Source organism: Crocodylus siamensis, chromosome 3 (assembly GCF_052110815.1).
Source record: "Crocodylus siamensis isolate JL-2025a chromosome 3, ASM5211081v1, whole genome shotgun sequence".
Lineage (NCBI taxonomy): Eukaryota > Metazoa > Chordata > Crocodylia > Crocodylidae > Crocodylus > Crocodylus siamensis.
The window spans coordinates 76561065-76584883 of record NC_143397.1 but is presented as its reverse complement, the minus strand read 5'-3'; the positions used below and the strand labels follow the sequence as shown (position 1 = coordinate 76584883).

Here is a 23819-nt window from a genome sequence, read left to right as displayed (position 1 = left end):
GAGTAACATATTTGAGAACTTTTATATTTTCAAATATCAAGAAAGAAACATAACATTTCTCAATCATCTGTTAAAGGAAAACATTTTAAATTTTGGAGGGGCAAGAATTCTTGTGAGTGATATCTTATATTGAACCAACTTTGTCTGGTGTAGACATATAGCATGTACAGACATTTGCTCTCCAAGGAGAAACTCTCCTGGAAATTATTTAACTTTGGTTGTTCCCAGGTTATTTTTCTCTTGGAGTGGCCATTTTTATCTTGAAAGAAAAAGCCTGAATGTCTGTAGACTTGTGGCTCATGTACGAAGCCATAAGCAAGCTTCTTTCCTGAGGCCAGATAAAGATAATACCCACAAGAATTCTTGCTTCTCACATGTCTCCTGGACCATCACAGCAGCAGCACCTCAGCAATACCAAAACAGTTTAATTTTTAGGCAATGTTGGTAGTGCCTTTGGTAAGCTGTTACCTAACGATGAATAAATATCTAATGATATTTGTGTAGAATTCTGTTCTTAGTAAAACATCTTCCTTGGTATTGAACACATTCTTCCATTAAGGGATGGTATGTTTATTTAGGCAACATGTGGGTACTGAAGACGTGTCCTGGGATGGCTCTTCATCTTTCTCTCAAAGTACATCTCATAGTGTTATGGGAAGTGCTCCACTTGGTGAATACTCCAGCTCGCCTTACTCATCTGATGTTGCACCAAATGTATATCCCATAACCAGCTCACACTATGATCATAATGACTCTAAATACCACAGTCGTTCCAAGATAGCTAAGGACTACATCGAACAAACGTGTCCAGTCAGACATGGGACTAGGAATATTTCTAAGGTGAGCACATTCAGCGCTTTAAAAAGAAATGACCTTAAGTCAGTCTTTCTCATATTTTGTTAACTTTAACACTTTATACTTGTTAATAACAATTAATAATGATTCGGTCTTGTAAAAACAGTGAATAGCATTTAAAATGATGTTGACGTCTTTGGTCTATACCTGATGTTGGCTTTAAATTCAGGTTTTGTACAGTAAGAGAACCTTGGCCAGTAGAAATCATTGCATGAAACTTCTAAGATTCAAGTAAACAGATTTTTATTTATATGCATTGTGCTGTGTAGGGCTGCCAGTTCTTGCAGTAGTTTCACAAGTACTGCAGTTTGTTACATTAATATTGGCCAAAGAATGTATATTGCCTAAAGTGAAATCTCTGCCCAAAGTTAAACTGATGGTGCAATTCTGGCTGCAGCCAACAGGACAAATGCTGGAAGACTAAACTACAAGTTTTAGATTGAAATTCAGTAAAAGCATCACTCATCTCTGCCAAGTGAATCTCAGTTTCCTTGTTTAGACTGCCTGTAACAAACAGTCAAGGCAATAGAGAAGCAGCAAGTTGGCCTGAAGTAAAGAGGAGAAGCCTCTTTACTGTTTTCCTTTGCCAGCTCTAAAAGGGGTGTGAGAACAGTACAGATAAGTGGTAGGAGGATGGATGAGCATTGGGGTAAATGTGGGTGCCTACCCTTTGTAGATAGTTCACATCAGCTTAGCTAAGCTATCCCAGAATTGGCCAGAGGTAATATATAGCAGTGGACAAAATTGGGTCTGAGTTACATTCAGAGCATAAGGGAAACACTGGCCAAGAATAGTTTTTTGGGGGATGGGATGAGAAGGAGGGACTGGACACTGGGTGAAAAGAGAGCTGGGAATAGCTGCTGTCATTCACCTGGTTGGCTCCATGTCCAAGAGTTAAGTAGAAAGAACCAGGAGGAGAAGAGGGCCTATTGGAGCACCCCCATTGAGGAGGAGGAGGAGAAGGCAGGGCACAAAGGAGAGGGATTAGATGGGTGCCTGGGGAAGGGTGGATGCTGGAAGTTCTCCCTCGTCATCTTATCCCCTCCTCCAGCCCTTAGGATTAAAACAGAGGAGGCCTCACAACTGTGCTTCCAATTTTTGTGGGCATCTCAGGATGAATTTGCTGAAATACCTTGAGAAAAATGGGCGAGTTCTTCCGCAAGTTCAAAAACTGGGAAACTAACAAAAATGCAGTGTTGAGCCATTTGTATTATCACTGATCTGTCATGCCTTTTGCAATTGGGGGTGTGGGTGAGCTTTTTAGTCCAGGCCACCATTCCTGCAATTGCATCCAATCACTTTGTGTGGACATTTGCTTTTGTGTCAAGGCCTCCTGACATTGCTTTCCATTGCATTTGGTCAGGGCTTCACCAATCTTGAAAAGTGTGTCATTTAATGTATTGCTGTATTTCCTACAGAGGAGTTCTAAAGATGATGAGCAGAAATTGGATAAGAAGAAGCCTGAAGGAAATGACACATTTGACAAAATGGCAAATAGAAGATCTCTTCAAACTGCTGCATATGGCAGAAATTCTTTGACTCAAGGTACAAATAACGTATTTCCTGATTACAAAGTATATAGAGTGAAAATTAAAATTCTTGGCTATTTATTAGCTCCTAGTTGAGTTTGAGTGCATGCTTCCAAATCCAGAGGTGCCAAATTCACGGATTTAGAGATGTGGAAAAATGACTTCTTCAGGTGACTCACTTTTTGAGAGAGAACTATAATTAGGGACGTACTTAATTTGTGATTTTGCAGAAACTATGGAATCGGGCATTGTCTGTAAAATCCGTGAAATAAAAAAAACTTACTAAAAAGAAAATGCTGGCTTTCCAGTGGGAGCCAGTGTTCCTCTTGGCCTTGCAGCCTGCTGGGGGAGGGGGTTGCCAATGCAAAGGGGAGCAGCCAAGATGGTGGCCACCTGCCCTGCCGACCAGTCCTCACCACTTATTTGCTGAGAGGGCTGCCCATCACATGGCCACACCTCTCCACCAATTAGTGGTGAAGGGTGGAGGTGCATGATGAACAGCTGACTTAGCCAGTTAGCAGTGAGGGGCGGGTGGCAGACAACAGACAGCCTTCTTGGCCAGTCAGTGGCAAGGGCGGACCCCTTTGGCCAGTCAGCAGTGAGGGGCGGGCTCACCACAAAAAGGCTGTGAAATCAGCTCTGTATGTGGCCTGTGGAAATCCCTTTCACTCGCCTCAACTTAAGTAGATCCCTAACTATAATAAACTAATTTACTTACTGCAAAATAACTGGATGATGTAACCTGTGTTGATACTTTTGCAGAATTTTCTACATAAGGTATTGTTTGAGCTAAAATAGTTATCATGGTGCCTAGATTGCAGATGGGCGCAATAAAAATGTAGATATAATTTAATGATTTCTAAAGAAACAGTTTGCTTTTTTGACTTTGTGTGTTTTAAACAGACAGGTGTAATAAATTTGGGAACAGGAAATCAAAACAGGTTCCAAAAAGTGAAATTGTTCCAAAACCTGCCTTTCAAGTTACCCTTTCGGATTTCCCCGAGTTGCAGAGCTTAGGAAAGGGTAATGTACTGGACCTACCAAAACACAAACATGGGCCATCAAGTCCAGTTGAAGATGAGGTTACACTCCCACAACAACCACTGAGAAAGCAGACTTCTGCATTGGGGACCACAAGGGTGAGTTGCTGATTACATGTTAAAACCTTATATGATATTTTATAAAACAAATTATTAAAAGGAGGAAACAGGAGATTTCATAAACAAGCAACAGGTATCTTTTCAAATAAATTGTAGAGAAAGAACAAGGATAGGGCTAGACAGATAGAGGTCTGCTGTAATAAAGTAGGAAATTACGGTTTAGGATTAAATTGGTGACAGAGAAATTTTCATTTCCTGAATTTTGTTTGTGGCTGTACTGATTTCTTCTTTTAAGTTGGGTTAAGAAGTGCAGACTTCCTTTTTAATTATTGTTTTACCAAATAAAGTTCCTCTTTTGTAAGTCTGCTGTACTGAGTTTTTAATGGAGATTTGCTAAAAGTAAAAATATGAAAAGATAAAGAAATGGGATTGATAGAGAAGGGTAAAATGCACTTGATCCAAATGCTTGTTTCTCACTTGCTGATTGCAGCACTCAAACAAAACTTATTGTAAATGTGTCCACCATCAGGTCAGGTATTTTGGAGCTAGAAACATCAACAATACTTATACTTTGATCAGCCTTTCTGTAAGCGATACAAATAGTGTAGCACTTTGAAAGAAGAAATTATTTGATATTTTCATCCAGTTTCCTTTTTTGCTGTTAATATAAACTCATAAGAATAGAGTTTTAGTGGTTGCTGGGCTGCATGTCTGGTTGCTAGTAACAAACTTAAGCACAAAGTTGTCTAAAAGGACTTACAAAAAGGTTATCCTTTGGAAAACCTTCTCCTTACATATGTCAGTTAAAGACTGATTTTATGTCCCAAATCCATTTATATTGCTTTGATAGAAATCAAGTTTTTCTGAACATAGTCTTAGTAAAGGGCTGATATTTATTTTCCAGAAATGCATTTTGCACCAAAAGCAATCAGGACTTGTGGTAGAGGTGATTTTATTTAGACCAACTAGATATTTGCAACAAAAAAAAATAGTTCAGTTGCAAGCTTTTGGGCACAAACACCCTTCATCAGGCATAGGAGAAAAGATTGTAAGCATTCTCCTGGGTAGAAATGAAAGTTCATATTTCATAGAAGAGTTGAAGGTATGGTAAAATCTCCCAGGAAGCGTTTACAGTCTTTTCTGCTATGCCTGATGAAGGGTGCTATTGCCCCAAAGTTTCCAATTAAATATTTCTTTTCCCTTTGCAAAAATCTAGTTAGTCTAATAAAAGATATCACCTCTACCGGAAGTCCTGATTGCTTTTGCCACTAGACCAATACAGCTACAACCTGGATACCTGACACCTGCAACAAAACACCTGTATATGATACCCACATCTTGTATACATCAGTGACATATCCTTTCTTCTGTTCCCGCCAGCTGTTGTTTAAATTAAAAAATAAGGTAGCACCTTCTATGCATGGCATTTCTTTGATTAGTTCCCAGACGGTATTAATTCCCAGGAAATACTCTGCACTTCATCTTTGTTGCTTAAAGCAAGCCAAACCTGTTCCAATTCATGTTTCATTAACAAAGTTGCTGAAGTCTGGGAGCATTTATGATAAATCGGTAGTGGGGAAGAGCCGTGGACAGGAGGTACTCCCAAGAAGTAAATTTAATCTCTTCATGCTATTAGAGAGTTATAAAGAGGCATCAGCTTTTGTTTTATAATACAATATGACACAGTGACTCTCTTCTAGAAGCTTTCTGTCCTTCTTACCTTGTAGTTTTACCCAATGTATATATTTATTAAAAAGTTGCATGATTTGAGACCCCTTCATTCTTATTTTTATGTTTAAGAATAAAAAAGCCACTCTTTTGTAGGAAGAAGCCTCAGTGGATAACAAAGCTGCAGTAAAAACCTTAACTAACAAAGAAGCTGGTTCCGTTTTCTCGTCTTTTGACACTAGAAGTAAGTGCTGCAGAAGCCCCAAAATATCTACTGCTTGTGGGTTTGAGCCGTGTCTGCATCTCATTATTTGAAAGTATTGCTGAACTGTTCTCAAGTATAGAGTAAATGTAGAAGTTTGGAAAAAACCTAAAATGTGAGAACTAATTCAGTGAGACACGATAAAGCAAACTTGAGATTTCTCATTCCTGGTAGTGTTTGTGTGCCTTTGAGGTGTTCCATAATTTGAAGTATTTTTTAATTGCTATGTTAATGGTTTTTGAATTAAGGCCAACTACTTCTGGATCCTGTGCAGAGGATTTCTTAGTATAAGCAACTTCTATAGATGTCCAGCTTTTATTAAAAAAAAAAAAATTCACTGTAAATCTTCAAGTGTAAAATGGCACAAGGAAAAAATATAAAACACAATTTTATTGCATTTTTCTTGTCTTCAGGCTTAATATGTAAACTTACCATGAGGTTTGGGGTACATTGCATATTGTCTGTATGATCCATTTTTAGCAATTATAAAACTGCATCATTTTGTAACGCAGCAGAATTATCTGCTCTCTCAGCTGAGGTAACCACAAGCTTCTTATACATTTTAGTAGCTGTTTTAATCAAGATGACTGTCTAGATTTTTCTTTGGTATCATAGATATTTAGAAAGTGTCTGGAGGTGTCAGATGGCAGCCAGGGAGGTAAAAAATCTTGTGATTTCCCAGTTGGTCTAATAAAAGGTATCATTTTGGAACCAAGAGTTCTGTTTTTTTGGATGTCTCAGACCAACACGGCTTCCATGTACACCCCGGAAACATGGGAGATGCTGAATTTTAGCCGATTTTGGATTTTAAACTTCATTGCAGAACAACAAGAAAGACTTTTTTTTACCTCCCTGCCTGCCATCTGACACCTCCAGGGAAGGAATTCTACCTGATCTGCACATCAAAAAGCTACTCAGCACAGCTCACAAAGACAGTCTCATGGACTGAGAGGGACAGCCTTCCATCTTCAGCTCCCTCTGTGCAAAAATGAAGTTTATTTCCTACTTATGGGGACTTCTTACCATCTTGCACCATCTGTACTTTTCCCAGAGCCTGACAAAGGGGCTTTGATCCCGAAAGCTTGCAATTTCCTGGTTAGTCTAATAAAAGGTATCATTTTGGAACCAAGAGTTCTAGTTTTTTGTATGTCTCTATCAATTTAAGTAGTTTTTATGTATATTCAGTAGAAAATTTGAAGTTCACAAAGCATTTGCTCTGTGTTGATATACAAACTTTTTTGAGTAGCTGACAGTATAGTAAAGAGCTGTCTTTTTTCAGTGGTCACTATAAGTCCTTGCAGATGTGCAAGTATGTTTTATATTGCTTTGCAGATAAAATGGGTGCAGTTCAGGCTCCATTGTCTGTTTATGAAATGCAGATCAGTATCTTTAGGGGGCATATGGGAAGACTTCTCTGTTTGAGTCTCTCCCTGAATCACTGGAAATGCTCTGAACTAGTGTTCCTTGCTGGCAGAAGGCCAGCAAAGGCCACCTCTTTCCCAACAGTGTCAAGAAAGGAATACTTTTACAGCATGGTCTGAGAGCCTAATGGGACACTTGATAAAGCAACAAAGAATTGGTGGAGTGTATTGGTTAGCAATATCTTTCTTTCCTGTGTCCTTGTGACAGTGTTTTAGGAGAATTCACAGATCTGTTGGAATCTGACAGGGCCACACTGTGAACGTTTCTGCGCTGGCCACGATCTTGTGATCTCTGGGCTGCCAACCCTGTGCCTGAGCACCTGTACCATTCTAGTCCCCAGAGTGAAAGTAGGGGAGAGACAACTTCCTTGCCTTGCATGGTCTCATTTGGACCCAATTTTTGTTATTGGAATAAGGCGCTCATTTGTTTGGTTAGTAGCAAAAAATAAGTTGAAATGGCTGTTGAACCATATGTGCATTTCTACAACATCAAACACCACTTTTCATTCTCTGACTTCTTGATTTAATCTTTTGGACATCAGTCTTCTGGTCACTTCTCCACTTTAATCAAGACAAATTACCTATGAACCGAGCATTTTGACTTTTCTCTGTATTGTTTCAGAAAAGTAAAAATACTTGCTACAAGGTGAATTAGTGTAAAACAATGAATTTCAATTAATCTCAGAGCCAGTGAGAAAATAAAAATAATTGTGTAGCATTTCTTGCTGAATTACAGAGCAAGGTTGTTTTTTTTTCTTCAAATAGCATCTTTTAATTAAAAGAAGTGGTTCAACTTGTTGACAGACTCTTTAGCAGTGTGTTGGCAGATGTTCTTTTGAAGAAACTGAAAACCACCAGGATATAATTTTCCATTTCTAATTGGGATATAAAATGTTACCTCCCAACCTCTTTCACTTCTGTCAATCTCGATACAAACTTGAGTACAGGAACTGGTTGCATTGACAGATAAGCTTCTGACAACTGTGCTAGTATTGGAGATGTTGATCTTTTGACTATGGGCCCATTGCAGGAGTAGCTGGGATTTGAATGTGTAGGTGTTGTCAATAGGAGGGCTGCTAAAGAGGTATGACTTGAGATCCTTGTAGTATGATACTGCTCGGGTCTGTCTGGTCACCAAAACCTGCCAGAGCTGTCCAGACATGTGGCTCAATGCTTTTATATGACTGTGACTAGGCATCAGTAAAACCTACCTGATTTTATTTGCGTTAGATAACTCATAGTGTTGGTAAGTTGGCAGAAGGATGATGTTGGCATGCCGTGCTTGCTGAGGGTTACTTCCAGTTTTTGGATTCTCTTTCATCTCTGACTCTTGGGCCACTCACTCCTGCAGGGGCAGCTTGCGTTGCACTACTACTTCTAACCACAGCCACACAATTAGAGAAGCAGTAGTGGCAGGCAGGGGAACGGCAGTGGTGAAGGGTAGGGAGCAGCAGTAGGCAGGCAGCAGGGAAGATAGGGGAGTGGCAGGTTAAAGAGTCTGGGAAAGTGGTGGAGGTGGGTAGGGGAGAGACACCAGTGATAGTGTGGGGAGTGAAGCAGTAGTTGGGTGGGAGCACATAGCCCGCATCAGTGCCCCAAGTCTGGGGCCGGGTCAGGCAGGGACACGGGGCAGGGCAGCAGCAGCGTGGAGCCCAGGCCAGTGGGGATGCAGGGTTTGCCTGGCTTCATTGTGTGGGGTTCGCATGTAGTTCCTGTGTTCTCTGCCCGAGCCTCGTGTCTCTAGGGGGAGCCCTACACAATAAAGCTGGTGGCTCAGCCCTACTCACTGCTATGAGCAGGTCATGGGGAATGGCAGGGACCTTCATGCTGTGGAGCCTGGCCAGCTCTGCCCCTCTCCCTGCTGCCTCAGCTGAGCCCCATGATCTGCACCACTGTCCGGTGCAGAGTTCAGACGTGTGAGCCCGGCCACGTGCAGTCCTGAGGCTCACTGGGACAACGCAGCACCGGGGGCTCCACCTGCTGTGGGCCATGAGTACCATGAGGGTCCTCTGCCTGCTGCTGCCACTGGTAGCGGGGGCTATGCGCAGTGTGGGGGCCTGTTTGGGGGGAGGGGAGGGCTATACGCACAACCCAGTATATACACAGTCACTCACGCACACCCCCATATACTTTATAAACCCCATACCCACCCACCCACACACATCCCCACAAACATCCCCCACAAAGCCCATACCCACCCATACACACACCTGCACACAAATCAGGACAAAAATATTTTTTTAAAATAAAATTAAAATATGTCATTGTAGATGTTTGATTTTTAGTATGTAATTTGTTTGTTTTCCCCAGTTTCAAGATGGCAAACCCCCATCTGAAAAGGTATACTTGGGGCAGGAGTAGGGGCTTCCTGTGGCAAAGGTTAGGGGTTAGGGATGGGACTTGCAGTCCCAAGATGACAACCAGGTGGTGGGGCATCTGACAAGGTGCGGGGCTACCCTTGCGGCCCTCAGCAGCTTACCAAAACTTGTTAAGCGGCCCTGCAGCCGAAATAATTGCCCACCCCGGTCTAGAGGGAGTTTCTCTGATTTCCATCCCCCCCATGTAATTTTCACTTGTTTTATTTGTAAAAAAACAAAACAGTGTCACAGCCCAAAATCTACATAAGACACCCATACTCATGCATGATGAAGGACAGATGAACCTGGTAGTTAGTTCAAAGAACAAATTGTGATTTTTATCTAAATTTCTTAGTCAAAGTAACTTGGCAAACATAGACTTGAAGTCCTTGATTCATTTGTTATTTAGCCCTTTGTGTATTACTGAAGGCTTGTTTCTGAACCTCCTGCTTATTGAGTCATTAGAGAAATACTTCAAATTTAACATCTTCAACCATTGCTTTTCTTTTCCAGCAGTACTTCCTCAAGCATCTGCAAAGAGCTCCATTCATTCACATTTATCTTGGGCAACCATACCAGCACAGCCTCCAAAAAAAGTTGTTTCAACACCAGCTTCTGATGTTCTATCCAGAAGCCATTCTGACAGCAAAGAAAAACAAGATATTCGGACAAATAGTAAGGTATTCACGGAAATATTTGCTCTAAGCTTTGACGGTCTAATGGAATCAATTTACACGTTGTAGTGATATTTTCCTCTTGGTAGTTTCTGACAACTGCATGTCTCTTTTCAAAGTGAAGGAAAATCAGGATGGTATTATAGGATGCATGATATATATAATGGAGTGTGGTAATTACCATGCTCCAGCCAACCTCCGCATCTCATGTATTAGCGTCCCTGTGCTTCAAAACGGTGGCGGGGTGCTCTAGCTAAACCTCATTGAGCAAGCATTTAGTTCAAGCACCCCTGCTGCCATTTTAAAGCACGAAGACACTAATACGTGAGATGTTACAGTGCTTTAATTAGAGCGACTCTTAGAATCATAGTTTCATAGTTGGTAGGGCCGGAAGGGACCTGAGCAGATCATCAAGTCTGACCCCCTGCCATGGCATGTCAAACAACCCTGGCAAGGTGTACATCTAGCCTCCTTTTGAAGACCCCCAGGTTAGAAGCGACCACCACTTCCCTTGGAAGTTGGCTCCAGATCCTAGCCACCTTGACAGTGAAGTAGCCCCTCCTGATATCTAGTCTGAATCTACCCTCTGCCAGCTTGTGTCTGTTATTTCTAGTCACTCCTGGTAGTGCTCAGGGGAACAGGGACTCCCCCAGTGCCTGCTGGTCCCCTCTGACTAGTTTGTAAATGGCCACTAGATCCCCCCTCAGCCTTCTCTTGTGGAGGCTGAACAAGTTCAGGTCTCATAGCCTATCATACGGCCTGCCCTGCTGCCCCCCTATCATGTGAGTGGCCCTCTTCTGGACCCTCTCCATGTTGTCCACATCCCTCCTGAAGTGCGGCACCCAGAACTGGACAGAGTACTCTAGCTGCGGCCTGACAGGTGCCGCACAGAGGGGGAGGATCATCTCCTTGGACCTACTTGAGATGCATCTGTGGATGCATGACAAGGTACGGTTGGCATTCCTGACCGTGTCCCCGCACTGCCGGCCCATGTTCGTTTTGGCATTAGTAATGACTCCAAGATCCTTTTCACCTCTGCACTGACGAGAAGGGAGTTCCCCAGCCTGTAGGTATGGTGCTGGTTCTTCCTCCCCAGGTGCATCACCTTGCACTTGTCAGTGTTGAATCCCGTCCTGTTCTCATCCGCCCACCCTTGTAACCTGTCTGGGTCTGATTGCAGCATATTCCTCCCTTCTAGCGTGCCCACATCCCTCCACATGTTAGTGTCATCAGCAAATTTGAACAGGGTGCTTTTTACCCCCTTGTCCAAGTCGCTGACAAAGATGCTGAACAGTGCGGGCCCAAGGACCGAGCCCTGCGGAACCCCACTGCCCACATCCCTCCAGGTCAAATAAGAGCCGTCCACCACCACTCTCTGTGTGCGGCCCTCCAGCCAGTTGGCGACCCATTTGACTGTGTAGGTGTCGACACCACAGCCCCCCAGTTTTTTAATGAGAACAGGGTGAGAGACAGTGTCGAAGGCCTTCCTAAAGTCCAGAAAGACTATGTCCACTGCTACCCCTGCATCTAAGGATTTTGTGCCCTGGTCATAGAAGGCCACCAGGTTGGTCTGACAGGACCTGCTTCTAATTGAACCCATTTTGGTTGACCCTAAGCATGATTTCCCTTGCTGGCCTCTCGTGGACATGTGCCAGGATAATTCTCTCAAAAAGCTTCCCCAGGATCAAGGTAAGGCTAACTGGCCTATAATTTCCTGGGTCTTCCTTCCTCCCTTTTTTTAAAATGGGAACCACATTGGCCCTTTTCCAGTCCTCTGGCACCACACCAGAGCACCACGAGCGCTCGTAACGCCGCGCCAGGGGTCCCGCAATGACCTCAGTTAATTCCCTTACCGCTCTGGGGTGGAGATCATCAGGATCAGCTAATTCTCTGACCTCCAGCTGATTCTGACCTCCTCTCTCCCTCACCCCTGGAGCATGTGTAAAAGTGCCCAGGAAGGCAGCATACTTTAAGCAGTGCTAAGTGATTCCAGATTATCTGCATCTTTTGACTTCTTTGCTATTTCAATATGAAAAATTCTGAGTTGTGCTTGTTTCACATTCCTGACCTCAGAAGCTGAAACTGGGAAACTTAGCCTCATTTTGGCAAGTTGTTATCTGCCAAGATGCATTGTAGTAACTGTGTACAGCATATTTGCAGTTATGTATTCCTGACTATGCCTTTCTAAATTGCTGTTGGGTCTTACATGAAGTTTGCTCTGTCCATTTGGTATCTCAGCATAGGTTGGTTGGTTCATCCTTTTTTGTTTGAGCTTATCATTAATGTAGGCTTACTTTTTAATCTTTTCTTTTACCTGTATTCTGATATTGGCCATTTATTAGAAGCTGACTTCATTTATTGCTGTCTGTCAACAGCCAGAAACAAGAAATAATGCTAGTGAAACCGAGCCTGAAGAAGTGTCAGGAAAGAAGAAGAAAAGGGAAAAAAAGAAAAAGAAACCAAAACCATCTTCTGAACTTCAAAATGAAAACATCATAGTACAAGCACCACCAAGAATTGAGGTATAGTATGCATGCTTCACCCCAAAGCTGTATATTAGGAAATGTCCTAATGTAATCTGTAGAAATCGGGCTTCGCATTTATTCTGTATAATTTACAGGTGTATGCGTCTGCAGAGGCTTTGTGGAGACATCTTGATTGCCTGGATAAGTTTTTATCTCATGGAACTTAGTGTAACATTGGTGATCCACATTTAGGATTATTTTGAGGCAGGGTTCTGTAAGATATGCCTGCCACTTCCATGAGCACACACAATGTGTATTAAAGGGTGACAGATTCTACTGACATTTAATTTTTCTAGTCATGCCCCAAAATGTCTTGTTTGATGTTTACTCCATCTGTTACATGATACCCACTAGTCTTTTGAGGAATGTGGTACCGAACATGATCGTCAACAAATTTGAGGCCTAATTCTTGGGGTGTTTCCCTCTGACTTTATCTGAGACTTTCTTCATACTCTTTAGATAATGTGTAATCTCTATCAGAAATACAGCATAAGCCCCACTACTTGTCGATTTGAGAGGCAAGATTCTTGGGGGCCTTGTTGTTCTGGAAGATCTGAACTCCTTTCCCAACCTAGGCAGTGAGCATATGGAGGGGAGCCTGAAGGCAATCCGGATCTAAACCTCTGAAAATCAGAAAATGCAAAATTAAGATGTGGCACCCCTGCAGGGCTGGGGGAACTCAACTGGTTGCGAATGCAGAGTCTGGTTCAGTGCATGTCTTGGACTTTTGTAAGAAGGAAGTATGGCCACGTTTCTGCTGCTTCCCAGGGGCTTTCTGAGGGTGCAGTTATCAAGCATGCCCTTCTCATGTCAGACCCAGCAATTAGGGGCTTCCCTGCAGCCATTCTTAAGACCTCTCTCTCCAACATGCTTGAGATTGCCTTGAGAGCACTCTTCCCATCACCAGTTTCAGTCCTAGTATTGATACATGTGGAACAGAAGTGTGTGGGTGGAGTGGGAGGGGAATTGAGAGCGGTGTTCATGGGAATGTCACAGACATGGTATAGATATTCCTTGTGTTCCTCCGCTAAGTCTTCACAGATCAAGTCAGCTGCCAGATGACAAGTACAGTTCTCAGCAAAGATGGGAAAGGAGATAAGTAGCCTAGTGTAGTGGAAGCAGTAGTTAGGGAATACTTTGAGAAATTAGGTGTTTTCAAATTGGGAGGGCTGGATGGGATGTGCTCTTGAGTACTGAGGGAATTTCAGAACTGCAGGCTAACATCTTTGAGAACTTGTTAAGTATAGGTGAGGTCCTGGATAACCAGAAAATGTAGTGCCCACCTTTAAGAGAAGAAGCAGTGTCTAGGGAATTACAGTCTGACATCAGCGTCTGGAAAGATTGTGGAGCAGGTCATCAGGGAATCTACTTTGCATCTGGAGGGGAACAGGGTGATCAGGAACAGTCAGCATGTATTCACCACCGGGAATCATTCCTGATCAATGTACTTCCTTCTGGGATGAATGACAGGCTTTGTGGATGCAGGGAGAGCCATGGATATGCTATACCTTGACTTTTAGCACAGCTTTGGTGTCTTCTATGACATTCTTATTAATAAGCTCAGGAAATACAGACAGAATGAAGTACTGTAAGGTGGATGTACAACTTGTTGCATCATTTTGCTCAGTGAGTAATTTTCTGTGACTTAGTGTTTAGTTTGGAGGGGTTGTTAAGCGAGCTTTCACTGGGCTTTGTCCTGGGTCTGTTGTTGTTTAGTATCTTCATGAATGATTTGGAGGATGCAACTTGAATACACACTTTGCACTTTTATGAGTGACACCAAGTAGGATGGAGTTGTAAACACCCTGTAAAGTAGAGTTGGAATCCAGAATGACTTGGAAAAACTGGAGAAATGATCCACAGTCAGCCAGATGAAAGTGAACAAGGACAAGTACAAAGTGCACTTGGGACGAAATAACTGCATGCACAAATGCCAACTGAGAATTGATTGGTTATGCCGCAGTACTGCAGTGAAGAATCAGGGGATTACGGTGGACCAGCAGCTGAATATGAGTGAACAATGTGCTCTTTTTGCAGGGGAGGGGAAAAGAAAAGCCAACATGATATCATGTTGTAATAACAGAAATGTCACTTGCAAATCAAGGGAACTGATTCTTCTGCTCTGTTTGCCATCTGTGAGTCCTCAGCTGGAGAGCTGTGTTCAGTTTTGGGCTCCACCCTTCAAGAAAGATGTGAGCAGATAGGAGACTATGGGGGAGTGACAAAAATGATTAGTGGCCTGGTGGCACAGCCACTCATCCCAATCTGCTGCTACCTCAGCTGAGCATTGGTGTGGATGTAAGTGGCCAGAACATGGTATCTGGGCTTAACCATCTATCCACTTCCTGCAATCAGAGTGGCCAACTAGGGTGAGCCGACTCTTTACCCCTTCCTTTAAAAAGACTTGACCTGGAAGAGGATTTTTCCAGGCAACGAAGCCCAGTGTTGTACCCAGGCTGCCTCACCCTTGGCTGGTGCCTCTACTGGCCCTCTGACGAGTTTTCTGGGTACCTGACCCAGCTTGCCCGTGAACCCTGAGTCTGATCTGACCTTTTGGCTCTGTAACCTGACTCCAGTTTGATCTCAATACCTGATCTGGCTGGCCACCTTACCCTTCTGCCCAACTCTCTGCATCTCTGACTTGGTTCCCCAGATGAATCATCTGGCATCCTGCTCCCCTACAGCTAGGCTCTGTGCACTCTCCTTGGATCTTGGTTGCTTCTTCTGACCTTGGGTGGCCCTCACATCTGGCTGTCCATTATCCAGCATGACACCCAGAAAACGTGACTTCTGTGAAAAGACTGAAAGAGCTAGGATTATTTAGTCTGGAGAAAGGGGGGGGAGGAGTTGATAACAAACAGTTTTCAAATACCTGAAGGTCAGTTATAAGGAGGATGGAGATGGGGCTCTTTTCTGTGGCTGTAAGGGAAAGAACTGTTAGCAATGGCCTCAAACTACAGCAGGGGAAATTTATGTTTGGAGATTAAAAGGAACCTACTCACTATGGGGCTAGTCAGTCATTGGAACAGGTTCCCCAGAAAGGTTGTGGATTTTCCATCCTTAGACAGTTTTAAGAGCAGGCTAGATGGACACTTGGCTGGGGTGCCTTAAGCTGGGTGCTGGACGAGATGATGTTGTAAGGCCCCTTTTCAGCCCTAGTTTTTTACGTTCTTATGCTGCCTGCACTACATGTATACAGCAGTAGAGGACACCAGACAGCAAAAAGCCAGAGGCTTTATATGTGAATGACTTCCAGAATGCTAGTGGTTCAGTGAGATAGTGAGAGTTTGTGTTTGGTAGAGGAGGAGAGGAAACTGCAATCTTTTACCTTCTTTAAATTACTAGTAAAGACCATGCAATAAAACTGTCGACATTTTGGGAAAGACCATATCTATGATTGTTCTTATTGCTTTTGTTAAACGAGACATAGTCTTGTGTCTTTGGTTCTATGTAAAGGAACATAGTATCAAAACCTGTGCACATCTTTGACTGACTTCTCTGCAGATTCACAATTCCATAGTCAAAAAAGCTTGTGATGCTGGCCTGCTCTCTTGTTTCTTTTCTCCTGCGCCCAGATATGCAAAGGCAAGATGGTAAAACAGAAGCTCAGAGCAGGAAATGTGACCTTTAGGAGGATTTAAAATACACTTAGAAGTGGTTCTTCTGCTTACAGTTGCTTAGGCTAGTTGGCAGTAAACCTGCACTTGAAGTGCTGGAGAGACTTCCAGGTCTGGCTGCTGTTTAAGCTATTTTTAAAAAACATTAACCCTGGAATTATTTGCTTCCAATTAGCAAATGGGCCTCCTCACTGGCTTTTTAATCAGTGAGGTGTTAGCTATAAATGGAACTGCACTTAGTCTTGTCTGTGACCCTTTATTATTAGATGGGAAAGGGAAGGAAAAACATATATTTGAGCGTAACAGGGACTTTGGAATTAAGTGTTCTTTTAAAATCAAGTGTTTTATTATTATTTTTTTATTTAGGATGCTGAAGAGTTCCCTGACCTGGCAGCTGCTTCTGACGGAAAAAGCAGGATGAAATCTCAACATTCATCTTGCATTGCCCCTGGTGTCATTGTGAAGCAGTGTGAAGTAAGAAATCTTGGCAATTACCTTTCTTAGCTCCCTTGAATGCTCAAAGACCAAATTAAAAGAACACAAAATTTAAAAAAAAAAAGGAAAGACATTTACTGTTGATACTTTGTATTAGTGGTGATTTGGTGGAAGCAAAAACTAGAGGAGGAAAGGGAAGACCAGAGACCCTGGCTGCTGCAGCTGGAGCAGTAGGTAGAGTGGTATCTGGGTGGGTGCCCAGGTGCCTCTTGGGCCATGTACAACCCACAGAACACCACTTGGACAGCCCTACTTACTTTCTGTCCTCCTGCAATTATTCATGTTGTTCATTTTGCTACTATCCGTGTATATATTAGAAGTTTCTAAACATTTATTTTCCTTCTTTTCACTTCCGTTACATTTCAAAAGGTACTTCTGGCCAAAGATTATTATGATAGCCATCCTCGAAATGATTCAACATCCCCTAAGTTGCATATAGCAGGAAGGAAACAAGCTGCATCTGCTACCCTGGAAAGAAAGAAAACGCAGGTAAGCCAACTTCCATTGAAAGTTAACTTTCACAGCTGAAAATTGTGGAAGGAATTGACATATTCAAGGATCGGGACCAAGAGGTTCAAGCTTTATATGAAACTGTTCATATTTCTGCACGCCAAACAAGTGACCAGACATCTTAGGAAAGCAGCCAGCACCTATGGAAATTGAGTCTTATCCTTCAGGCTTTCAGGTCTGAATAATGTTAGCCATTGTGTTTTTTGAAGCATGGAAGTTTTAGGAAGTTGCTGTTACTAATGAACTGAACATTTATTCTACCTACAATGTTTTAAATACAAGAGCAAGTTTTCTTTTTAGATGCATTTGCTAGAGCAGGAGCCTATTAGGAGATGTCTGCTGGTGCTAGGACACAATGATTTATTAATGTGGTGTTCTAGTACATGTAAAAATAATAGACATCTGTAGTCTGAACAATTACTGTTCTATTAAGTTTTGATGCATTTTTCCACATTAAAATTTGGTTCGATTTTTAAGCACACGCTTATTTTGTAACTCAAGTATTCATATGCCACAAAAATTCATCCTTAACCTTTTTTTGCACCTAACTTTCCCAGGAAAGTTCCAAGACCAGTGGTAAGAAGAGTCAGATTCCAGTAAAGTTGGATTTGGGAGATATGCTGGCTGTCTTGGAGCAAAAACAGCAAGCAGAGAAATCAAAACAGTCCTCCAAACCTGTGGTGCTTTCAGGTATGAAGTGCTTTCTTCAAATGAATTGCAATGAATCTCAATAATGAGAACCTTCTAATATGCATGTAGCAGGGTGAAGTCCCTAGGGGTGGCAGCGTTACCCCTAGGCTCCTTAACTGTGCCAGTCTTGCCCTACAGGCACCCTCTATCTCGCCCACCACGTCTTGTTGTTAAAATTGATATAGGGAGGGTGCCCTTGATCTTCGGGTCTTCAAGGTAATCAAACATGAGCCCCTGGGCTATTACGTAACCCAGAGTTCAAGGCATGCTCTGCCCCTTTAAAAGAGTAAAACTTCTTCTCTAATACTAGGCACCTGTAGGCGACGGTACCTTATGGGCTCCTGGTGCCCCATTAGACCTAAAGGTAGCGTATCTGATGACTGTAGTGTCTCTGAGCCCTTCCTTCCTGATGGCTCCTTCCCCTTCAGCTGCTGGCAGGGAACTGAACTGCGTGATCCCAGCCCTGAGGTTTACATGGACCTAGGTCCCTGCGTCCTCCAGCCAGCTAACCAGGTGCAGGTGCAGCCAATTCCCTCATTAGTCACGGCAACCTGCACCTAGGCTCTTATCTGGCTCCCGCTCTGGCTCTGTGTGTTCCTTCCCCAGGCAATCTCTGCTCTAAGAGGAGCAGCCACCTTAGTGCCCTGTGACAGTGTGATAATGGGCTTGCCAAAAGGAACATACAAGAAAAACAAAATGGATATGAGAAAATGAACAGTAACTTGAAGTGCTAGAGGAAGAAAACCATGATACAATTAAAAAGACATTTTTCAGAGGGTAGGGAATATGGTTGAAAGTTAACCCAGAGGGCAGCGGGTTGGTATTTTTGGCCCTTTTTCTGCTTTGATGCAAACATCAAAGTTCATTTTGGCTTCATAGCATCACGTTATTTTAAAAAATAAAAGTATCAAACCTTGTCTTCTCTGGCTTTTGATTAAGATCTTGTTGACAATTAAAGAGCCAGTAAGATTTTAACACCAAATGAGAATCCTGGAACCTAAACCAATTAAACAATTTTAAGATCTGTTTCACAAAATGAGGTATTAAGTTTGCTGTCATAAATTGGTCTCCTTGTTTTGGAAGTGTGAAGAAAGCTACACTGAAGGGAAAGAAAATCAAAACCAGAAAGAAATTACTTTTAATACCATAGTTGCCTTTAGGTTTTTGAGGGATAGGCAAAAACATTAACATGTTGGTAGGATTTATCTAGTCCCATTATGAAAACTTAGTAAAAGAATTAAATGTCTCTTACTCTGCAAATAATTTCTCTTCTGTTATTAAGGCAGTTAGATATATTATTAACAGTCATCAATCTTATAATAGTACAAATTACTCTGATGCAAGTACTCATGCTGGGACTTGGGAGGAGCAAGCATTCGGGGATCAGAATGTCTGATCTTTAGTATTAGTAACGTTGGACTATATGAGCCAGGCATTATGGCCTAAGAGGGACGAAAATGTTTGGTTGTACCCAGGAAGGGATAACACCATCGTTGCATCAGCAAGAGCTTTTGTGGGGACTTGGATACATACAATAAATCACTTCAGGGTAGGAACCAAAAGTTTGAGTCTGGCTTAGACTTTGTCCCATGCCATTATGGTAACATGCAAAGTAAAAGAGAGCACAAAAAGTCAGTAAAATGCAGTAATGGGTGCATTGCTGGGTGCAATACATTACTGCCCTTTTTAACTGGTACTTCATTTTGTGAATTACTACTACTGTATAGGTGGGAGAGTGGCTCAATCATGAGCAGTTGTATATGTATCATCTAGAAAGCAGTCACACCCTTGCTGTGATATATGACTGGAAGTTGGTGTGACAGGTTGAGACTAACACTAGTAGATTAATTGGTCCTAGCAACCACTTACTTATCTCTTGTGATCAACCTCCCACCAAAGTTTACTTTGTCATTATCTTTGCCCAGTCTGCAGTGTCAGTTTTTCTAAATCAGTTAATTTATACAGATACACTTAGACTTGCACACTGATTTATGTTTGCAAATCCTGAAAGTTTTACAAATGTTACTGCACTGCAGTCATGTAACTGGTATGAAATCCAAGAGGAAGGAGACTCCTGTTGTTAAGACAGTAACTTTGGGCCTTGGGAGATCCAGGTTCAGTTAACTGCTTTGCCAACAGGCTTCCTGTGTGGCATTGGAAAGTTACTTGGTATCTTAGCATCACATTTCATTATAATGGGGATAACAGTACTTCTTTGTCTCATAGGGGTATTGTGAAAGAATGTGAAGTTTTGCAGTGGATGTGGAAGCTTATAGGGCATTTGTGGACATGCTCGTGATGCAGCGCTACATGCTTTTAAAAGTGCCCGGCACTGCAGCACATAAATTTATATAAATAGCAAAATGTGCATCAGTGCAGAGAAAATAGCAGCAGGACACTTTTGAACTGAAACCCATCAAAGGTGCTTTAGTTCAAAAGCTCACTGCCACCATTTTCTGCATGCTGACGCGCATTTTGCCACTTGTACAACTGCATGCTACACAGTGCAATGTACGTCAGCTTGTTTGTGGAGCAGCTTTGATGTAATAGGTTCCTGAGATTACTCACTATTTATTTCATTTTAGTAGGAATTGGTTGAAGCTACTTGGCAAATTATTTGCCACTAGTAGGAGGGGAAGGAGGGCTAAGGCAGTGGTTCCCAAACAGGGTCACAACATCAGAGGATGGGGTCACAATAAACAGGGACCCAGATTTTCTGTTTGCTCCAGAAGAACACAGAAAATGCAGGTTTCCCTTTGCAGGCTGGCAGAGTTCCAACCTGCAAGGGGCTGCTGGGGGTGTGGGGGAGAGTGATTGGACACAGGGGGGTGCCACATGCATGTGTGTGGACGCATGCATATAGCAGCCAAGCAGTGGTGGAGAGCAGTTCCTGCAGGTCCCTCCAGGTAAGTCTATCGGGGTGGGGAGGGAACGGGAGGGGTTCCAGGCGTAGCCTTGGAGGTGTGGGGTGGGAAGCACAGGTGATGTGGCAAAGAGGGCCAGGGGGGCCAAGACAATGTAATGGGTGGGGAGCAAGTTCCAACCCCCCCAAGATTTCTGTGCCCACAGTGAGACATGGGGCTGCAGCTTGGCTGAACCAGCTGCAGGCAGAAACCACTTCCACAGCCCAGAGGGCAGTACCTGGCATGAGAGGGAGTGCCACACTACCATGGCCACCAAGGTGGGGTGTGGCAGTGGTAGCAGCACAGAGTTGTGCCCCCACTGCTGCTGGGTGGGCAGGGGGTGCATCAGCTTAGTGGCCATGGTGGTGTGGCCCTCCCTCCTGCACTGGGTCCTGCCTGCTGCACTAGAGAGTCCCAAGGGGGAGGGCAGCAGGGTGGGAAGCCCCAAGTCTGCAGTGGGCAACCCGCATCCTCTCCTCCATGGGCTCTGCTCCAGCCATGCCACCCGCGTGGGACGGGATGGGGAGGGGTGCAGCTGGGCTCTGCGCTCTGCTCCGGCCGCAGCAGCTGATACCTCCCTGATTTTAAGGTATCCACAACAAATAATTCTAGGGACTCTAGTGCTGAAGTCCAGCACAACCCTGGAAGTATCACAGAGTATATGGAAACAGGGGGGTGGAAATCCCAATTGATGAATCCAGTAGAATTTCAGATTTCCTAAAGCTTACCAGATTGGCATAATTTGAAACAGAGTCTTGATTACAATAAGTTGCTTAATTTTCCTATATGTGTTTGAGGTGGAGGAATCAGAGCTAATTAAGCTGGTGGCATAGGACATAGATGAAGTAACCTTACTTTGGGGGAGAGAAAAGTGGACAGGTGGATTTTTGTTTCCTGGTGATGCTGCACTGACTGAAAGTGTTCTTTATATTGCTCCATCACGATTTTATTGTGTTTTACTAGTGCAGAGGCAAACTTTAACTGGATGTGGATTTTGTTAGGTGCTAATGTTAAGTTACAGGTGTCTGATGCTTACTGTTTTCTTAATTTCAGTTGGTGGTGCCATACCACTTCTTTCAAAGGAGGCTAACACGGTTACAAAAAATCAGCAGTTGAACCAAGGAAAAACACCTCATAATCCACTGGACTCCAGCGCTCCTTTGGTAAAGAAGGGAAAACAGAGAGAAGTCCCCAAGGCAAAGAAACCAACACCGCTTAAAAAGGTGCTCTAACTTTTTACCCTTTTATTAAAAGCTAGTATAACCTGACTGTTCCTCTGATTTGATTCTTTTGAAACATTGGCATCATAAAATTTCTTGACCTGCATTTCCACTTTGCTACAAATTCAATATAAATCCTGGGTTTTTTAGGGGGTTTAATTAACAAAAAAATGTGGATACAGTCATGTTAAATAATTAATTAGTTTCAACTCCACACCCCCTATTTCATTTAAATAATTGTTATGGGAGGGAAATACCATATTTCCTAGATATAACATGCCCCAAATAAAATATGTATCTTATTTTTGGAAGATAGAATTTTAAAAAATTATAATAAGTAAAAGGAAAAGATTTTTCTAGTGTTGTGACTGACTGCGTGATATAGTGTAAGTCCTCCTGGAAACAGATCTGTCCAGGAAGCATGGTGTCCCAGGAGACAGTTTGAGAGAGGGGTAGGAACGTCTTGCTGCCTGTTGCCTCTCTTGGGATGTCATACTTCTTAGATGCTGTTTTCAAGAGGATTTACTCTGTATCACACAAGGTTAGGCCTAAGATCCTTGCAAGGGTGTAGTAAGACCTTTTAGTTCTTCATGTAAGTGCCTGTAAATAATAAAGTGTTGTTTCCACATACCATCAAGATACTCCCAGCAGTTCACTTGCTTCTTCAGGCCCAAGCTACAGTGCGTAGCCAGTAGTTACAACTGTTAATACAGGACTCTGCCCTTTTAGATTGCTGACCCAGACAGGAAGCAAGTATTTTGGCAGCTGCATAGTGTGGCCAAATATGCTTCTTTTTCAGCCAAGAAAACTACTTCCCTGCTTAATGCACGCACCTGAATTCAGGGGAGCTGATTTTTGGGGCAAAGGTGGATATTGTATGAGAGAAAATATGGTACATTAACGTCAGTTGAGCCAAGCCGTGCTCACTCTAGGACTGGAGTAGATGGGACAAGGCAAAAGTCATGTGCTTTGTTTTGTTTTTTAAGCCACTTTTTGTGTTCATTCAAGGTAAAGATGGTCTGATTACCAGTATTAGGCAAATAAGCCCTTTCTCTGATCTTTAATTTTTAAGATTATTTTGAAAGAGAGAGAACAAAGGAAGCAACAGCACCTGTTAGAACAGGCTGCAGTTCCAAAAGATGAAGATACTGTTCATCAGCGTGTCGAATCTTCTGCTGAAGATCAGGCTCAGGATACCAAAGCAGGTATTTCCTCTTGCTTCATGTTTTCCTGGTGTGGGAGAGGCTTTTGTACCACACCAACATGGTATCAGTGCTGTCGTGCTTTCTTATTGTTATAATAGTCATCAAAGAGGTGGGTGTGATGGCACTTGCACCTATAAAACTTCTGTACAAGTCTAGTAAAACAAACTGGCATGTGGCTCAGGCATCTGGCATGCTTTCCTAAAAGGTTCTTTGCAGAGCATGTCAGCTGAAAGCCTGGGTCTGTACTGTTGCACAATCTGAATTCTAGTTGTTGCCCTCTTCCTGCCCACATTGTATTTACTCTTTTTAATTGTAGAACCAGAATATTGGGGTACTGGAGGTAGATCTTAAATATCTGTATCTAGCAATCTGATTAAAAAAGAAGCGATGTTACAAACTCACCCCCCCCGCAAAAAAAACCCACTACACATCATATTCTACCACTTTTTTGTGTAGCTTACCAAATGAAGCTTCTCCTTCTCCAGTTCCAATAGAAGGCTATATCGTTTGATAATACATTTTATTGTCTATGGCATTTGTTCCACATTCAGCTACACTCCCCCCCCACCAATTTGATTCCATTTTCTTGTATATCTTTAACCTGCACTAATGTTAGACATTGTCTTTTGTATGGGGTGAGTAGTTATAGCAAACTGAATTTCAGTCCAGTACATTTTGATATTGTAAAATATCAAGATAAATCTGAAGACATGAAAATATAAATTTTCCTTACAGTAAATATTGTTTTTCCTGTTCCTCTTCTAAGGGGATGACAGCTTTACTATATA

At 42.7% G+C, this 23819-nt stretch overlaps 1 protein-coding gene across 2 annotated transcripts in view; it reads left to right on the top strand.

The window, feature by feature from the left end:
• The window catches only part of SECISBP2 (SECIS binding protein 2), a 42868-nt gene that overhangs the window by 7514 nt on the left and 11535 nt on the right, over window positions 1–23819 (top strand). The window contains exons 3-13 of one of the 2 annotated variants that reach the window (XM_090038539.1): window positions 579–840; window positions 2274–2400; window positions 3288–3523; window positions 5309–5396; window positions 9709–9872; window positions 12242–12388; window positions 16375–16482; window positions 16873–16992; window positions 17571–17703; window positions 21660–21829; window positions 22899–23031. In XM_090038539.1, coding sequence (XP_089894665.1) covers window positions 579–840; window positions 2274–2400; window positions 3288–3523; window positions 5309–5396; window positions 9709–9872; window positions 12242–12388; window positions 16375–16482; window positions 16873–16992; window positions 17571–17703; window positions 21660–21829; window positions 22899–23031 — 1688 coding nt within the window. Of the gene's footprint in view, window positions 1–578; window positions 841–2273; window positions 2401–3287; window positions 3524–5308; window positions 5397–9705; window positions 9873–12241; window positions 12389–16374; window positions 16483–16872; window positions 16993–17570; window positions 17704–21659; window positions 21830–22898; window positions 23032–23819 lie in introns of both variants that reach the window. The other variant, XM_090038538.1, reaches the window with a different exon arrangement.